The sequence below is a fragment of the Oncorhynchus mykiss genome, chromosome 16 (assembly GCF_057628025.1).
Source record: "Oncorhynchus mykiss isolate SJ-2025 chromosome 16, ASM5762802v1, whole genome shotgun sequence".
NCBI lineage: Eukaryota > Metazoa > Chordata > Actinopteri > Salmoniformes > Salmonidae > Oncorhynchus > Oncorhynchus mykiss.
Window position 1 is genome coordinate 50,095,001 of NC_143037.1, and position 19,505 is coordinate 50,114,505.

The window sequence follows — 19,505 nt, forward strand, 5'->3', positions numbered from 1 at the left end:
GCACTGAGCTTGAAGGTAGGCCTTGAAATACATCTACAAGTACACCTCCAATTGTCTCAAATGATGTCAATTAGCCTATCAGAAGCTTCTAAAGCCATGACATAATTTCCTGGAATTTTCCAAGCTGTTTAAAGGCACAGTCAACTTAGTGTATGTAAACTTCTGACCCACTGGAATTGTGATACAGTGAATTATAAGTTATTGTTGGACAATGACTTGTGTCATGCACAAAGTAGATGTCCTAACAGACTTGCCAAAACTACAGTTCGTTAATGAGAAATTTGTGGAGTGGTTGAAAATCGAGTTTTAATGACTCCAACCTAAGTGTATGTAAACTTCCGACTTCAACTGTATTTTGGATCAATGGTTGTATGGTGAAAGAGGTCTTCAAAATTAATGCACAATAAATACTTGTTAATATGAGACTGCTGCGTTACAAGTGTTAAATTCACCACACACACGTGAAAATGGCACCAAAAAGCGATTGAAAAACCCAAAAGAAACAGCAGCAGCTACCCGTCTGTCTCTGGCAGTTCTCCTGTCATAGGGGTCAGCCAGGTCATGCGGTTCACGCTGTGACCCCGGGCCATCAAGGTCCCGTGAACGACGCTTTGACTTCATTTCCTGCTTCTGCATGAAGCGGGCGATTTCCTGACAGAGGACACAGTGACCACAGTGTCATAATCACACCTTTGGCTTTGAAGGCTGCATTTTCTAATGGTTTTGCTAAGCCTATGATTTATCTGATGACTAGTGAGATTGGGTGATAAAAAGTTCATACAGACTTGAGACTCCCTTAAAGAAACTGACTAAATCATTATATTTACTGCTGTACCTCCAAAACAACGTCTTACCTCATCCTGGGCCACTTGTGCCACTCTGAAGTCTCCCGCTGGATAGGAATCGCGTTGATAGTGGGAGGGACGGGCTGGAGGGCTCTGCAATGACAACACCAGAGAAGAGTGGTTAACACTCAGCAACATAGTAGTATTCGGGGGAGCTGAAAGTACATCCAGCAGGTGGCACTGTGGGTGTGGTATCCTTCCTGTCCCTTACCCTCCTCAGCAGCTTCTCCTCCTCCTGCAGCCTCCTGGCCAGCTCCTCATCCAGCAGCACCTGCTGCAGCTCCCCCAAGTCCAGACACGCCCCCTTCTCCGGCTGCAGTGCGGCTCCTGTGGGAGGAGAGACTTGGGGTCAGGAAGGTTTAGAGAAATAAGGGGTGTGATGGGAGTGATGCTGTGATGTGGTATGATAAAAGGTATATGAAATAACAGACCTTGTGAAGATGAAGACAGACATGTAATTAGAGGAAAGAAACGATACAGCACATATTGTTAGATCAGTCTGTTAGATCATTTCAAGAGATGAGAGGACAAAGAAGATGAAGGCTGGAGAGGGGTTGAAGAAGAGCAGCTGTTCTCTGAATAAAGGAAATCCAGGTTAAGATATTTCCCAGACCATCAGAATGACCAACAATACTACAGAGGAAATATCACACAAAATACCCTTAATCAAAAGGGAGAGTACAGTAGCTGCCTCCCTGCAGGTCTGCCTGTTCAGAGCACTGAGGTACCTGCAACCTGTAGCTCTGGGTGTTACCTGCTCTGTGGGTGTGCTTGGATCTGGCCCTGATGGAGGGCCCTCTGCTGCAGAAGCTTTGGCTGCGCTGGGAGACTTTCTGTGAGGGTGGGGGTCTCTCCTCCTCCGAGTGGTACTGCTTATCCTCCTCATGCTGGTGTTCACTCGCACGCCTCACCCTGCGCTCGCTATGGTAGTGCCTGTCGACCCTGCCCTCCTCCCTCGCCTGGTCCCCACCTGAGCTGACCTTGTGTCTGGGGTCTCCACTACTCCTCCCCTCTCGCTCTCTGCTGAACAGCCTATCATTTCTACAGTGTTCATCATAGACCTCAGTCCCACTAGCCTCCTCTATGGTCAGGTTTTCATGGATTTTTTCTCTCTCCCCCTCACGGTGACAGAGGCTTTCTCTTTGTGAGGCACTCCTTTCCCTGACATCTCCATGGTAACTGGGCCTGTTGCAGATGGCCATTTGAAAAGCCCTCTGTGGTTGAGAGTTGTTACAGGCGATGGTATTTCCCCCATCATGCACCTGGCTGTCTCTGCCCTTACCCCTTGTCCGCTGTGACCGTGACCCCCCGTTGAAGCTCTGCCTCAAGGCCACACCCCGCTCTCTTAAGTCATGGGCAATCAGCTCCCAGACATTTCCTGCCCGCCTGCTGTCACCATGGTAACTATGACAGCGTCTGCTGGTGTCGTCCTGGAAGCGTACTTGTTTCTTGTCGCTGGTCTCTCTGTGGGTCCAGCTCCTTCTGACCTCATCTCGGTCTCTATCCTGCACCCCTCTAGCAGGGTCACTAGTTCTTCCTCTGTAGTGCCGCTCCCTGCCATCCTCTGACCTGGGGTCCCTGTCATAACCCCCATCACGAGCTACCCTGGGATTCATGTCCCAAATCCTATCCCTGTCCTGCAGACTCCCCCTTTCTTCCCTCTCTCCTCTGCCCCTCTCCCAAACCCTGCCATGGTCCTCTCTGAAGCGGTTGTGGCGGCTGAGACTCCCGCTGCTTCTCTCTTGTGGCTGGTGCACAGGAGTCCTGTAGCCACTAGGGGCAGTGTTGAGACGTTTCTCCTGTCTACACGGCCGGGATGGAGGGAGGTGTTCAGGGAAAACAGTGTCTGTGTGCTCTGAGCCTTCATCACTTAGATAGTCAGGTGGAGGGCATTGGAGGTTGTTTCTGATGATTCTAAGGGGATCCATGTGTCTATCACGTGATGACAGAGTTCTGTTATTCTGTCCTGCTGTCCTGTAAGGCTCAGACAGAGGCGCAGCTGTAGAGTCTGACTGTGGCTGTGTGTTAGAGATAGAACACTGCCACCTGCTGGTAGCAGGCTGATGGCGCAGCTCTTCATGTATGGGGCTGGTGCTGAGAGCAGGCTGGTGTGGGCAAGGCGAGGCAGGGACGCTGGCACTGTCTTTAGTCAAGCCAAACATGCAAACACAAAAGCAGGTGAATGTGGGTGTTTGTGTTTTACATGTAGTATTAGGCAGGTGCAGTAAATGGTGCAAGACAGACTTGGGCTGCATGTGAAAATACAAGGGGCCATGCTAAATTAAATGCACTTTTTAAAAAAAACACTTCTTAACCCTATTGGGCTCAACAGAGGCATGTCATTAAATTATCATAAGATTATTTAACTATAAGTGCACATTCAAATACAAGCTTGACAGACAAAACACATACAGTGCCATGGTCCATGTTATTAAGGAGATAGCTATAGCCGAGTGATTGCCAAAGGGATAAGGCTGACCATCTATGCTGCCAGGAGACCTGTGGGGTCAAGTGGATGCAGATGGGAATGACAGCAGTCAAGCATGCAGAACAAAGCAGGGTTAGATTAGGGCCCAGCCTCCCCATGCAAGCGTTAGACTTTACCACACAGCATCTATGATCTACACCTACAACGCGGTCACAATGATCCAGGTGTGGAGGGCTTGATGGTTCGTCACTTTCAGCGTTTGAAATTAGAAACAGTGGGGTTTATTTAGTTTATTAAGATTTCAAGTTCCTCAGTATCATATTTTGTCCTCGTTGTGATCATAAAAGAAAGCAGCACGCACGCCAATCATGGCTTTGAAAAAAATCATTGAGAAGTAACAGAATTATCAGGAAAGGTCAGAATAACAGGCACCACCCAAAGTATGATTCAAACCAAAGCAATCAATTATTTAGACATGATTTCAGAAATAAAAGAAGCCACAGAAAGATAAAAAGGAACCCTAAAACAAATGGCCTTGTCAACACAGGAGCCTTTTACACATTAAGTACACCGTTAGAGAAGACATTATTGGAATGGTTAGCAATATTTGGAAAGTGCCAGTATCAGTTGCTTCCCTTATACAAGATAAAAAGTGTGGCTGTACCGTCACTGAGGCTCTCCTGCCTACTCCTCTGTCTGACCCTCAGCCCCTCCTCTTCCTGGATGCGTTTAGCCATTTCCTGTGGAAACAATGTTACCAAATTTCAATGGTCACATACACATGTTTAACAGATGTTATGGCAAAACGCCTGTGTATCGTTTCATCCATGGGACCAGAACCGTAACAATAAATTCAGCCAGCACATGTCAATAAAATGAATAGTTTTGAGATTATAAAAACAAATGTCTTCAGCAGGTATCAAATATCAAAGTAAATAAGAGTGATTTGAGGTCAATTCAGAGCAGAACAGACTCTTCACACACTCAGTTTGAGCTCAGTTGCCATACGGAGTCAAAAATGTCAGCCAAGTGTTACGGGTGAGGTTAACCAGGCCTCTGCCAGTGCGTGTTGGCATCAATGACTGTGCTTCCTATTTAGCTTCCACCCATCTAGCCTTCATTCAAAAACCCTTTCCACTGATTTCTCTGTTTCCTGCCCATGAAGGAGGTCATTCATGTGTACAGTACAGATTAGCACCACAAGGTGTCAGTATAATATTGCCCACAATCACCGTACAAAGACCGAAGCAATTACTCAAGATGGTAAAGCAAGCACTAGCAGTTAAGAACAGAATCTTCAAAGAAATCAGCAAAGAATGAATGGTGAGTGATGTGAAGCATCCACAGAACATGGCTACAAGTGTACGATTATGACACAGATTAAGAACAATGCCAAGACGTATACTCTAAGTACAAACAAGGACCACAATGGTCCATGACTCAGTCTGGTGGTTCAGGGGGTTAACGCAAACAAACAGTAAATGACAAAACATGAACTCCATAGAACACAATACACATGTATCTTTGCCTTGTTCTGTGGAAATGAGAGCACTACAACTAAACAGTATTTATTATCATGGGTGGAAACCTGCAGCATGATAAACACTGAGGGCTAGCCGCTGTCATTGCATAGACAGAGTCTGGGTGGCCTGCATTAGAAAGGCATTTGTCGACAGAGGAAGTGTTGAATGCAGAGTCACAGTAGGTCACTTGTCTCCATTATGAGTGAAATTGGGCAGGTCCACATTGGCCGCTCAGCACAAAACCAACTTTGGGTTAGCATGGTCCCAGTTTAGTTTGTGCCGTCTTACCAACTCTTATGGTCAATGTGGCAAGACGACACAAATAGATCTAGGACCAGTCTCCTGTTGGCCTGGCGAGGCTGGTTATTTCAGGAAGGCCTGGGGGATGACTCAATGGAAAATAACAGACCAGCAGACCAGAGACAGACCAACCTTTCATCTCCCCCTGCCTGCCGGGCAAGCAGAGACTGGGCTCTGGTCTGGAAAAAGTGCTAAGAGGACTGCTTCACTTTCACCCAACACCTTGTCAACTGGTCATGCCAGAGACACCCTGTACAAGAGCAGCTCTAATAGACCTCCAGAGACCTGGGCTATGCCTTTATCCCCAGAGCCCTCCTGTAAGACAGACATCCATCTATTCATTGTAATGAAGAAGCCCTGTATAAAAATACAGTGGGGCAAAAAAGTATTTAGTCAGCCACCAATTGTGCAAGTTCTCCCACTTAAAAATATGAGAGAGGCCTGTAATTTTCATCATAGGTACACTTCAACTATGAGACAAAAATGAGAAAAAAAATCCAGAAAATCACATTGTAGGATTTTTAATGAATTTATTTGCAAATGATGGTGATTTCTGGCTCTAGGTGACACCTGTATTCAAGAGCATGTTGTGTCTCCACCGATGGTGGGCACAGACTCACAGATTATGTAAAGTAAGGTCTAAGCTACACCATAGGAAACAAACAAAAGTTTATGCATTTTGAGAGATGTTCTTTTATGTCTGCAAAAAAAGGACAACAATCCCTGTCAGTATAACCTCTCGACACCGCTTGTAGATCAAGCGCTGCATGTTTAGAGGGTTCTCAGTTCAACATCTCTAATGACACAAGTGAAGTGTTAAGAAAGACCATACGAGCACAAGCACTGTTCCTCTAGCTTGAGTCACAGAGCACTTCGCCAGCTCAGCGCTGCCAGCCTCAGCAGACAATTAGCAGCTTGACATGGCAGGTTAGCTCAGGAAGTGCCATGGGGATCTGGCATTTAGACTGACTGCACCGCCTGGTGCCTTCTGTTCTGCTGTGCAATTAAACAGTCAGCGGGGATGCTAATATTTAATCAACACACTACATCAGCCAATCTTCCATAAAGGTGAATTTGCTTGGAGTGTGTTTGCTCATCGTTATAATTAGCCAACACTGAGGCTTCTGAAAGTGATTTAGCACTATTAAATCCATGGAGTAAAGACTACGCTTAGTCAAGTGATTCTACAGACGAGCAAAGACATTGACCTTTAGAAATCAAGTCTTTAAAGAATTCATTAAATTAACAAATTGCTGTCTTTTGGGGACTTGCAATAACCTTGTAACTGGAATATGTATACACAAAAAGGACTGGCAACATGAAAGACCACCACTTACAGCAACACTACTGTTCCTGGGCCAAGCCACTAAAACATTTCCACCCTACCCCTAGAATGATGGACACACCCACGGTCTGCTCTGACTTCACTCACTCTGAACAAGGATCCTTTATGAGAGTGAGGCTTCTAAGCTTCATCTAAAAGGGATAATTCAGCCCAAACCACTGATACCCATGATTTACAGTGGTAAATAACACTAAGGTGACAAAAAAAATCTAATACAACACATAACAGAGTACCACTCTTCATAGTTTCAACCATAGTGATGGCTACATCATGTTATGGGTATGCTTGTAATTGTTAAAGGATAATTCCACCCACTGCTGATGTCAAAAGGGCTTTATAAATACATTTGATTAGTCCATTGTTGACATGGTCCCAAATCTTTTGTTTGTCAGCAATACCATTAAGCTATGAAACTTTCAAAATACAGGAATCATTCACGCATCATGCTTTTTGGATCATATGACGCAAAAAACGCCATCATATGATGTAGTTTACATCATATGGGTATCAAGCCTCCATCGTCTTATTGTGTACATTCCTCTCTCATGCGGAAGCATATGCGGTCTGTGTATCTAACGTAGCATGCGTAAAGGAGTATCCATCTGTGTCCGAGTCAGAAATCATGGTCATTGAATTAATTACCATGTCTCTGCGCTGAACTAGGTTGAATATTTGCTTTATGAAAACTACAACTTCCTTCTGCCATGTTTCCCATATAGTTTTGGACTTTTCTCTCGTGAATGATTTGATTTCTCTCTAGAGAAACGGTGTTCTGGGCTCACAAAAATCCCGAAATGAAAGGTTCAATTACTTGAATTCCAATGTCGGTCAATTAGTTGTTTAACCTCTTGGGTAGAGGGCAGTATTTTCACCTCTGGATGAAAAGCGTTCCCAAAGTAAACTGCCTGTTACTCAGGCCCAGAAGCTAGGATATGCATATAATTGGTAGATTTGGATAGAAAATGTAGTGTTTTCTAAAATGGTTAATATAATGTCTGAGTATAACAGAACTGATATGGCAGGTGAAACCCCGAGGACAAACCATCCAGGGATTTAAAAAATACAAATTATTGTCATAGGATTTTCCAATTGTTTTCTATGGGATAACCTTAATTAGGAGCTGGCTACAGTTCCTATGACTTCTACTAGATGTCAACAGTCTTTAGAAATTGTTTGATGTTTTTCTTTTGAGAAATGAAGTAGTCCTATCCATTGTAAGTGTCACTCCAGGTGGACTCTACTGTTTTGATGCGCGTGAACTGGAGCGCGCTTCACCTTGTTTTTATTCGGTATTAGAAACAGTTTACTCAGTCTTAAATTTTATCTACGTTTTAGGGTACCGGAGGTTGGATTAGGAATGTTGTTTGAAATGTTTGGACCAAGTTTACAGGTAACTTATTAGATACTTTGTAAGCATGTTGGGCGAGTTGAAACCAGTGTATTTCTAAATCAAACGCGCCAAATAAATTGACATTTTTGGGACATAAAGGACATTATCGAACAAAAAGGCCCATTTGTGATGTTTCTGGGACATTTGAGTGCCAACAGAAGAGCTTCAAAAGGTAAGGCATTAATTATATCGCTATTTCTGACTTTTGTGGCACACCTGCCTGGTTGAAATATGATTTTCATGTGTTTGTATGCGGGGCGCTGTCCTCAGATAATCGCATGGTTTGCTTTCGCCGTAAAGCCTTTTTGAAATCTGACACAGCGGCTGGATTAACAAGAAGTTAAGCTTTATTTTGATGTATAACATATTTTCAAGAAAGTTCAATATTTCAATTTGGTATTTTTGAATTTTGCGTTCTGCAATTTGACCGGATGTTGGCCAAGTGGGACGCTACCGTCCCACCTGCCCATATTAATAACCTCCCCCAAAAACACAATTTTGGTTAAATCGCTCAGCACTAGCTCTTTGAGACTTATCCAGAAACCTTTGGCTGTAATCACTGCCAAAGGTGATTCTAACATGTATTGACTCAGGGGGTTGAATACATACCTAATCAAAACAGTGTTTTATTTATCATATCATAATATTATTTTTTACAAATGTTAGAATTTTTCACTTTGACAGTTTGACATACTTTGAGTATTTTGAGTAGATTGTTGACAAAAAAAATGACAAATACATTTTAATTCAACTTAGTAACAACAAAATGTGGAAAAAGTAAAGGGGTGTGAATACTTTGAAGGCAATGCATCCATTTTAGACAAAATATTTTACAAAGTTGTACAGATAAAGCCTCTGCATCCATCTAGCCTGTTTGTCATAATACTATCATTCAGTGGGACAGTAAAAGGGATGGAGCATAATCTGGAGTGAATTACCAGGAAACTGCTCAACTTGTTATTCACGCTAAAAGCGCACAAGTTGTCTCTCTGGTGGCCTTTGACCCTGCTCAAATCTGAGTGGGTAAACCAGGGGCCCAGAGGAGCATTCAGCTCCACTGGGACCTTATTCTTTACAGAGCCACATTATATATCAAGCTATTTGGACCCCACAGAACTGAAGTAGATACAGGAAGCTAGATGAAATCCACTTGGATTACTGAGCAGTGAGTACACAATCAGTATTGTAGAGAACCACTATGAACCGCCAGTCTCTCAAATCAAAAGGCATCTGCAGTTTACCTCGTCCTCCTGCTCCCTTCTCTGAGCCTCCTCATCAGCACATCTCAAGATCTCCTCCTGGATCATCCTGGCGTACTCAGAGTCCTCCTCCTGACTGTGTACACGGAGGGGACAGGGGAGAGGGCTAGGATTACTACCGAGAGATCAGACCACCCTGTGTTTCATATACAGTATAGTATGTACAACATGCTGAAAGCCATATGTACACTATGCCAGAGTACACATTTTAAATGATGTAAGAAGTGTTTATGGAAACCGTCTAGGTCAGTCGGGGTCAAACTGCAGAGAGTCAATTCTTTTCGGGGTTGTTGAAAAAGATGCATTAGAAAAATAAAACATGTTGGAACAATTTTATTTTCATTTTGAGAAGAGGTTAAAATGTAATGAATGTAAGGTTATTTATATAACCTAGAAATGTGTATATTTTATGGTTGCGTCGTTTGGAGTGGGGTCACGAAAACATAGGGTCCCCAGAAATTCTGGTGGGAAAAAAAATGTGGTTCTCGCTGAAAAGTTTGAATACCGGTGGACTAGACTGTTTGAGATAATGACAGACAGGTAAGTACAATGAATGCACAGACGTAATATGGAGAGTATCAGGTAGTGTGTGTGTGTGGTTTAGTATCCTTGCAGAGACCAGAAGTCCTCACAAGGATGATAAAACAAGGAAAATTCAGAGAAGTGGGAACATTTCACCAGTCCCCACAAGGAAAAAGGCTATTTTAGGCTTAGGGGTTAGGGTTTGAATTAGGGGATAGATTTAGGAGTTAGGGAAAATACTATTTTCCCTGGGAATAAATGTTTTGGTCCCCACAGGGACAGTAAAACAAACGTGTGTGTGTGTGCATGCACATCGAGAGGATGAGGTGGAGAACGTGTGTGTGTAAGTAATATTTATTTAAATCAACACAGTGCCCTTACAGTTGTCTAGAAACCTGGCTCAGGAGGGCTCTGTGTTGAGCTCTCTGTTCCTCCTCCTCATTCTGCAGCCTCTTGGCAATGCGGATATCATTCTGCACCAGCTGGTTTTTCTGCATGTTGGTAGTGTAGTACTGCTCAACTGGCACAGAGGGGAACACAGGGTTACACACAGACAGAGTGGAACCCCTACTACTGTAACTGACTCATTACTGTGAGGGACTGGGATTGATATAGTTGTACTTACTTTCCTGTTCCTGTAGGTTGTGTGCCAACGCTCCATCCTCTAGGACAGCAAAAACATGGCACACTGAAGGGGGAAAAAAATGGCAGTTGGACAAAAGCCATTTTAACATTTCAAATCACAAAAGAAACAAAAAAAAGCATTTATTTTTCCAAAAAAAGGACTAAACGTCTTTATTTCCATGTCATAAAATATGACCATAGCTTTGGGGGAAAAAATATTAGTTATTTAATGAGAGAAAGACAAGTGACGTCAAATACTTCTGTTTCGATGTACAGTAAATTCAATACTGAGAGAAACATAATACTGAAATGGCAACTGCCACTGTGGTACAGTAACAAAAGATCTGACTGGTGCTGACTTGCGCTGCAAGGAGACAATGTAGTGGGCAGTTGCGTTTTTGGCACAGCAGTCCCTCAGACCACATCAATAGTCACCCATGACATCCTACACTGCCTGGTCCAATCACATTTTGTACTAAGAGGCCAACAGAACAGGGTACAAGTCATTACATAGACTACATCTAAACAGGCTATACAAACAAGCCCTCCCTGTGTGTTTGGGTATGTCTATTATTGTAGTGTGATGACCAGAGTCAATGAGTTTCATGGCTGGAGCTGGAGGACTGCCCAGCGAGTCTCAGAGGAACACCCAGTCTGGAATTGTGCCAGCAGCTGCAGTGTAACTGTGCACCAGAGCAGACCACGCCAGACCAGACAATGTTGTGTGCTGTGTGTAGAGTCTGGGCCTCTGTGTCTCTACCATCACTCCTCCCTACAGCCACACACTAAAAAGGTTTGCCTCATGGCAGTCTGCTCACTCTTTTACACAAGCACCCAAAAAATAATACATAGTGAAGAAACAAAAATACATGCAAGAGGAATTAAATTCTTAGATATGTAAAGAGTATTCATACTGAATAAAAATATACAAACAACATGTAAAGTGTTGGTCCCATGTTTCATGAGGTGAAATAAATCATTCCACAGGTGCACCTTGTGGTGGGAACAATACAAATGTGTTGTCTGACAACCTCACAATGCCAGATGTCTCAAGTTTTAAATGAAGCATGAAATTGGCATAATTACCGCAAGCATGTACACCAGAGCTGTTGCCAGAAAATGTCATTTCTCTACCATAAGCCGCCTCCAACGTTGTTTTAGAGAAGTTAGCAGTATGTCCAACCGGCCTCTCAACCGTTGACAATGTGTCACCACACCAGCCCAGGACCTCCACATCAGTCTTCTTCACCTGCAGGATCATCTGAGACCATCCACCCGGAGAGCTGATGAAACCGAGGAGTATCTGTCTGTAATAAAGCCCTTTTGTTGGGAAAAACTCATTCTGATTGGCTGGGCCCTGGCCCCCAGTGGGTTGGCCTAAGCCCTCCGAGAGACACCCACAGCTGTGCGCCCCTGCCCAGGCATGTGAAATCCATAGTTTAGGGCCTAATTAATTTTAATTGACTGATTTCCTTATATGAACTGTAACTCAGTAAAAATAATTGTAATTGTTGCATTTATATTTTTGTTCAGTATATAAAACAACTTTTTACAGACTGTCTACCACAAAGACAACTCTAGTGGACCCCAGGAAGAGTAGCTGCTGCTTTTGCAACAGCTAATGGGGATCCTAATAAAATACCAAATGTATTTTACCTTTATTTAACTAGGCAAGTCAGTTAAGAACAAATTCTTATTTTAAATGACAGCCTATGAACAGTGGGTTAACTGCCTTGTTCAGGGGCAGAAAGACAGATTTTCATCAAGTCAGCTCGGGGATTCGATCTTGCAACCTTTCGGTTACTAGTCCAATGCTCTAACCACTAAGCTCCAATAAATAAACACAACAAATAAATTGACAACTCGTAAATGGAATGAACCAAACCTGGTTTCTCACAAGTGTAGCCTAGGTTGTGCGCTCTGTAAACAATGTGTCCACTGACAATGAGAATTGTAAAAGACTAACAATAATAAAATGCGTTACAGGAAATGACGGAACCAAACAAACATTGAAGACGGTACTACTGGTGTGTATTTTTAAATCCAGTATTTTTAAATCTGTCGTTCTGCCCCCGAGAAAGGCAGTTGACCCACTGTTCCCTGGGCGCCGAAGACGTGGATGTCAATTAAGGCAACCCCCCCACACCTCTGACTAGGTATCCCCTTTTCCATTCCCCTCCTTTTTTCTTTGCAACTGCTCGAACAGCAGCCTATCAACCAAACAATCGACCAGTCGGCTAAATGGGGTCAGCCCTAAACAGCATGTCTGAGTCCTTCCTGAGGAGAGGCCAGTGTGTATAGATCTATCTTCAGTGCCTTATGCCTGGTCCCTGGAGGTGCCTGTTGGGGCCCCCACAGCAGCATCTAAAGACTCCCCAATTCAATCAAACTGCTGTATTATGGCCCGGCAGTGTTACACAGCGACAGCTCCCCCATCCCAGTGACTGAGATATACCGGCCACCTGCTGAACATAGTAATGCCCCAGATCAGATTACAACCAGATCGTTAACCATTCCCCCCAGTCCATAAGCTACCAGAAAGTTAGAGGGACAGGGAAAGAGAGAGACCGAGACAGAGAGAGAAAGGGATACCAGATTTGCAGAGGAGAACTTTAGTGAGGAGGCTGGTTGTTGTTAATGGTTTTAGTGGAACACAACATTTGAAACTTTAGGTGGAAAAATGACCACTGTATTGCCCCCTCCTTTGATCTAGTTTTAATAGCTAGTTTTAAGAGACCAGTGGGTTGTTCACAGTAGCCCAAGGAGGGTCTAAACATCTCTGCCAGCAGTGTGTATTTGTAAAAAATAAATAAATAAATCACTCTGGGGCTGACATGGTCAAGTCACTCTGGCAAAATAAACACTACATGCTTGACAGAGAAATGGCTCCACCCCATAGCCAGTCACATTCTCCTGTTCCTCAGTTCTGACAGTCTATCAGAGCTTTTACAGTCCTTTTTTCAAACACACACACACACACACATCAAATAGCCTACACTACCGATGTCATGAAAAGGAGTCATTTCTTTGAGCAGATTGTGAAATTCCAATTAAAATACCAGCTGTCATCATCGACTGGGAGAGTCCCATGTTAACGGTCAATGATCAACACCCCTGTCTCTGTCTGTCTCCATGTATCCCTCTAGCTTGTCTCGAACTCTCCTTTCTAAATAGGTTGAGACTGAAGCCACCATTTCTCTAGTGAACTGTAGTATCAGGGAAATGTTGCTCGGTAGTTACCTGCACTACACCCTGCTCTAATAATGCCATGTTACATTTTGGGTTTACACAAGCAGCCCAAGTTCAGTCAAATCGAGGAGGTCTCCCTTTTTTCTTGTTCTGTAAACAGGGAAGGGAGGACGCCCACGACCCTGGGCCTTTCATACAGGGGTTCAAACCATGCTCCACAACAAAGACTGACGTTTCTAGTTGGTCAATTTAGGCCGGGATTCAATTAGATCTTGCTTTATTTAAAAAGGTAATTTCCGATTGCACCGACATCTGCAGCATTTGCCGTGAAAATTGCCTTTAAAACGTGCATTGCCGACAAAGCATAATCAGATTGAATACCAGCCGTAGTCTTTTTGAAGGCAGCATGCAAAAGTGCTCAACAACACTGTAGGTCAAAGGTGACCACTCTCTCTGACACTAAGCCGAGACACATTAAGTTTCACGATCACTGTGGAGGAATGCCAGTCTGAGTCTGGCCAGCATTCAGAGTTTAAGCCCAGCATTAACCCCCATCCAGACAGACAGACAACACACACCTGCCATATGGCTAGAGAGACATTACCACTAACTTGATCGACCAGCCGCCCTTGTGTCCAGACTGCCCATTGTGCCATGGAAGGAGTAGGATTAGTCCCAAATCTGGCTTGGAATCAGGACAGCTCAGGAGTTGAAGTCTTTTTCCAGGCCTCAACTCACTCAGAAAAAGTATATTGATGGGACACACACGAGGAAAAAGTGCATCCATCTTGAAATACATCATGCTAAACAGAAGGCAGTGACAGCTGAACTCAGTTCCCTCAGGCCCTAGAGCAGTGGAGGTGGAAGTGACTGGCGGGCTTCCTGGGTAGGTGTGTTAACCAACTTGTTTTCTAGAACTCATTCAACACTTAAACTATGCTCAAGTTCCACATCCAGGGGTGTGGATGGGGAGGGACACACTGCATGACAGGGAGGGAGTAGTCTGTGGTGACAATAAAAACAGAGCGAGGAGAATAGATTCAGCACAAATATGTTGTTTACATTATCTTACAGTGGAGGGGATCTTAAGCTTCTTTACAAAGGCACTGACTTATAAAGCATGTTTCGTAAGAGGATAGGGAGTAAGAGATCAGGTGGAATTGGTAGTGGCACTTGAAGGAAGGACAAATTGGTGGGGAGCGGTTACCACGGTATCAAATTGTCAAGATGAGGGAGTCAGGGGGACGCCATCCAGGGTTTCTGATAGATCCAACATTTGAAGAAGAGAGAAACAGGTTGATGAGGGTTCCAGACAGTAGCTATTTTCCAAAGTCTGCTGTTACAGCCTCTCCAGAGGAAGAGGCAGTAAAATGTTGAAGAGTCAGAAGCAGGAAGCCATGACCTTTACGACCTCTGGGTAAAAACAACCTCCCTTATCATGAATCTTCCTCCACCAGGGATGTCAATCATGCACTAGGAAAATGACTGGTGTTAAAACAATGAGTAGAGTGCAAATCTGTCCAACCAACCGAAAGTGAGAGGAAGCCACTGGTGAAACACACTTGGCTTTTATCTCCCCAGCCACTTGGCCTGTGGATGTGAAGTGGCTGGTTGACAAAAGAAGTGGAGGGAGTGGGAGAAAGTGAAAAGGGGTTATATTTTAGGCCAAATCCCCCCCCCACCCACTCCTTCACCACTGTTCCCTTCCTGGGCCCAGTTGCATAAAACGTCTTAAGTGTTTCTCTTAAGGGTGTTGCACAGAGCCCCTTAAACATTTCCTTAGGTAATTGCATAATTTAAGGGATTTCACAGTAGTTTAAAGGCATGTATGGCAGAAAGAGTCTATGGTTACCATGGAGATGACCTGATTTACTGAATGTCTCCTCAATGAGAACGCATTTATTTTGGGAGATCGCAAAATGAAGATAACGTTTATTTTAGTAACTTTTTTCTCCTCGACTTGTTTCTTTTCATTTCTAGCATGTCACGCTAACTTACAGAGTAGGTAGCTACAGTAGCTAGCTTTGTAGCCATGGATTGTGCACCTTCCATTGTTTAGCTAAGCAGCTAGCATGCTGGTATACGTTTTCCTTTTGAAAACAGGGCAGGAGAAAACAATACTCAGCGCCACAAACATTGTTTACATTGATATCCATAATTAATGACGCACTTAAGGGACCTCATGGGCACCCTTAACCTTTTTACTTCATTTAAGGGGAAAATTCACCTTTAAATGTTTTGTGCAACTGACTTTAAGTCAAGGAAACTTTAAGGGGGAAAAAATGAAATGCACTTGATGTTTTATGCAACCAGGCCTTGCTCTTTTTATTTATAAAAAATAAATTACCTTTATTTAACTAGGCAAGTCAGTTAAGAACAAATTCTTATTTTCAATGACGGCCTACCCAGACCAAACCTGGCCGACGCTGGGCCAATTGTGCGCTGCCCTATGGGGCTCCCAATCACAGCCAGATGTGATACAGCCTGGATTCGAACCAGGGACTGTAGTGACGATGCAGTGCCTTAGACCACTGCGCCACTGCCTTTCGTCCCTCTCTATAAGTTTGAATGTTTTAACTAGAGTTGGGACCATCAGCTCCTGTGTACTCAGACACTGTACGATAAATATCAGTGTGGGCTAGAGCTGTCACAGAGCAGAGAGGAAGAGCGAGGGAGGGATGTGTGGACTGGGAGAGAGAGTAACTGGGTCGTCACTAGTTGCCACAGCCACAAAGTCATAACAACCCCCCCCCCCCCCCTCGCCCATTTCTACAATTTCTCTCCTTAAAATGTGATTTTAAACCTGACCACACTGCTAGCAGTATACCTAACCTTAAATTAAAACCAAAAAGCACAAGTTTGTTTTCATGAATGTTTACAATATAGCTAATTTTGACTTTGGCTGTGCAATATAGTGGAAAACAAGTAACTGGGATGGGGGTCAGAGGGGGGTGGGGGCCTTCCTTAGGGAGCTACATTCCTCCGATGAGGCAGACTATATCAGGAAAGCAGAGAAGAAAAAACAGGAACAGATAAGGGGGGAGTGAAAACAAAGCAAGTTGACTTGGCTGAGCTTCTAGAATTGGGAAGGACAATTGGGACAGTGGGAACAGCACTTCAGGAAATGGAGGCAAAACACAAACTAGCAGTAGGAAATTAAATAACTTAACCCTTTTGAGTAAACCAAACTAAAACAATGAATGCATTCTGACAAATCATTGGTAAAAATGTATTGTGATGGTAAGGTTTAAACTGATCAGACATCTTTGAGTGCTGCTATTGTTTTAGCAAGTAGTGTAATGGTGCAATAGAGTCTAGTGGGCTTTGTTTGTCCACTGTTCTCTGCTTAATAAAGCATGGAAACGCTCTCTTACACACTGTGCCCATTGTCAATGGAAACAAGTACAGAAAGAGCAATTATCTCAACATCTATTGCTGTCCTGCTCATTAGTTAGCTTTTATGCAGAAATGCCAAAGAAAAAAAAGCTATGACCTACTACTGTCATTACAGTGTAAGAAAATGCGAACCCATCGGTTGAAAACAGTAAGTTTGCATCGGTACTGCATTAAGTGCCAACAAAATAGTAGCTAGTTAAAAAAGCTAAGTTTGCTTAACAATACAGAGTGGGGAGAGAGAGAGAGATCTAATATGCACCTAGCCAGTGGGGCGATCCTCCACCCTCAACTGCAGTGAGAGAGAGGGGAGGGGGAGGGGAGGAGATGGGAGGGGGGGAGGAGAGAGAGAGATGGGGGGGGGGGGGGGCTTTCTGGAATGGCCATCCAATTCCAGGCTCTTATCTTCATTGTACAGGCCACTCGCTACACAGCAGCCTTGGCTTTGACAGTGTACAATCCTGCCTGCCTGTCTTGCTAAGACATCACGAGCACCTCTTATCCCAGATGGACAAAAAGCAAAGCCCTTACTGGTGGAAGACAGATAGAAGAACAAGGCCACAACACGTAACCCTTTGCTGAAACCCATTTACAGGCTTCTGGGTAGCTAACGAACACCCACCTCCCTCCATGAAATCCCTCAGGAGTTCTACGTAATGAGGCTCTGGCTTTTTTTTTAGTTTCACAGTAATCCAAAGTCACACACATTGGCACATTATTTGAAGTGAGGGCGAGGTGGTATGGTCAGGGCATATGTAGCCTGGCCTGAAGTGTTACACCTTTACTTCCACACACACACCTGTTGACCTGGCCAGTGAGTCTAGTTCTCTACTTGCCTTCCTGGACCCGTGGCAGGTGGGACTGATCAATCTCCAGCTCTGTCATGGCTGCAGGAGGCCAGTCACAGCCTCATTGTCCTCAGTGCTGCCCACAGCAGTATCAGTACAGCAAGACCCTGGGGAATGATGGATATATCATAAAGATAAGTGAGTCCAGTATCATAAAAAAAAGTAATGTTCAACACTGATCTGCAGTAGTAACTCTTACAGGAGACAACACACTTCACAGCAGGCACCTTAAGCAGTGGACTTTCATAGTCCTCAAATCTTAATTTGGCTTACAGGTGTTTCTTTGGACAGACGACTGTACAGTAGGCATTCAGTTGAAGAAGCGTACATTACATCATTCATATAGACTCTCCTATGTTTATGTTAAACATTCAAGTACTATTATGAAGGTTGTTGACTGACATAAGCTGTTATGGTTGGAAGGTAAAGTCTAAACTCGAGACAATATTGCAACGTTTAACACTGTTACACATGTAATACTTACACTCTACTGAACAATAGTGAAAAGGTCGAGAAACGCGCACCTAAATGCAAAGGTTTTCTAAAGCAGGATCGCTACGAGATGGACCCAATTCCATTCCAAAGGCATTGTAATGACATTTATTATGATAATGGCGACACAGACAATGTGCTCTTTGTCAAATGAATAAAAACATCAACAATGGTTTAATGCGTGTCTGTCAAGCTCATCAATCGCTAAAAACATTCCCAACCGAAACAAACAAAACCTAAAGCTGTAGCCTACCTGTATCCGCAGCAGTCCTGAATATCGTTTGTTCGCGCACAAAAAAGCGCACTCAACAATAAACATGACAGTGAAGTATAAACTTTGAGATTCTGTCGAAGTTCCTTATTTTCCAGACACTTTATCCGCAGTTATCCTTTCATGTTCGCCATAGTCTCCGATACGTCTCGCAAACTTATTCCAGGCGTCTCGACCTAATACAACTATCTTTTTAGTTTATCAATGAAACAAAGCCGTCAGTCTGGTAGTTTGATGGGAAGCCAGCGGGGACAAACTTAGCACACTATCTCTGTCAAGTTGTTTGGCTCGTGGCACTAAACACTGGCAGGAGCAATCCGGAATCCTTGGGACGCCCTTAACCTCTAACCCTTAACTCTTAAATTTAACCCTTACCCAACCGTAACATTTACCTTAACCATTTTACATTTTCACCTCAACGGGGTAACAAGTCCCATGGATTGCAGATAGCTTGGACCGTAGCACTAGACAACAGCCATGTATAGACAGCGTGCGGGATCCCGTTTTTTTTTCAACCTGTGCTCTCTCACAAACTCGTGCACGCACTTGTAAATATTTATATAGGCGCTTATTATCAAGATCATTTTTATTTTAGCATTATACAGACTTGTGTATGTGGCTGGGACTGAACACTACATCGTTTTAATAATTGTCTGTGATTGTCCAAAAAAAACGTTGCCACCAGTTATAAGATACAGGGGTTCCCTTCTAATTCAAAGTTCAAATTAACAGTTTAAAATAGGAATGATATTTTTACGCATTAAAGTTGAACAAGGCATATTTGAATGAGGTATTTTCTGCCGTCTGTTGGTGCTATCTAAAAACAACAATCTGTGGTCATGGGATGACAACATGGGTGAGAAGTGAGTGGCCTGAATTGTTTGCGGAACAGACTAGGTCAAAGGTCAGCCACACTGCAACATTTAGGGAACTGTTTAGCAACGTGTGGGGAGTGTTATACATCAAACATGAATGTGCATTCTTTATAAATACAATGTGTCAAGGGGATCTGTTGGCTATAGTCTAACATTTGATAGTATCCAGGCTACTCCATTAATATGTTAATTTTAACAAAT

General features: G+C 43.6%; 1 protein-coding gene across 6 annotated transcripts in view; it reads right to left on the minus strand.

Annotated features, from left to right (window-relative positions):
- LOC110492147 (uncharacterized) overlaps positions 1–19,090 on the minus strand; it is a 25,003-nt gene extending 5,913 nt beyond the window's left edge. The window contains exons 1-10 of one of the 6 annotated variants that reach the window (XM_036947079.2): positions 18,412–18,949; positions 17,655–17,773; positions 10,238–10,300; positions 9,994–10,132; positions 9,073–9,166; positions 3,938–4,013; positions 1,600–2,988; positions 1,057–1,172; positions 855–938; positions 517–651 (exon numbers count right to left, since the gene is read on the minus strand). In XM_036947079.2, coding sequence (XP_036802974.2) covers positions 517–651; positions 855–938; positions 1,057–1,172; positions 1,600–2,988; positions 3,938–4,013; positions 9,073–9,166; positions 9,994–10,132; positions 10,238–10,300; positions 17,655–17,703 — 2,145 coding nt within the window. In that variant the 5' untranslated portion in view covers positions 17,704–17,773; positions 18,412–18,949. Of the gene's footprint in view, positions 1–516; positions 652–854; positions 939–1,056; positions 1,173–1,599; positions 2,989–3,937; positions 4,014–9,072; positions 9,167–9,993; positions 10,133–10,237; positions 10,301–11,322; positions 11,520–17,617; positions 17,774–18,411 lie in introns of those variants that run through there. The other 5 variants (XM_036947085.2, XM_036947086.2, XM_090203125.1 and 2 more) reach the window with 5 other exon arrangements.
- Positions 19,091–19,505: the final 415 nt, after the last annotated feature.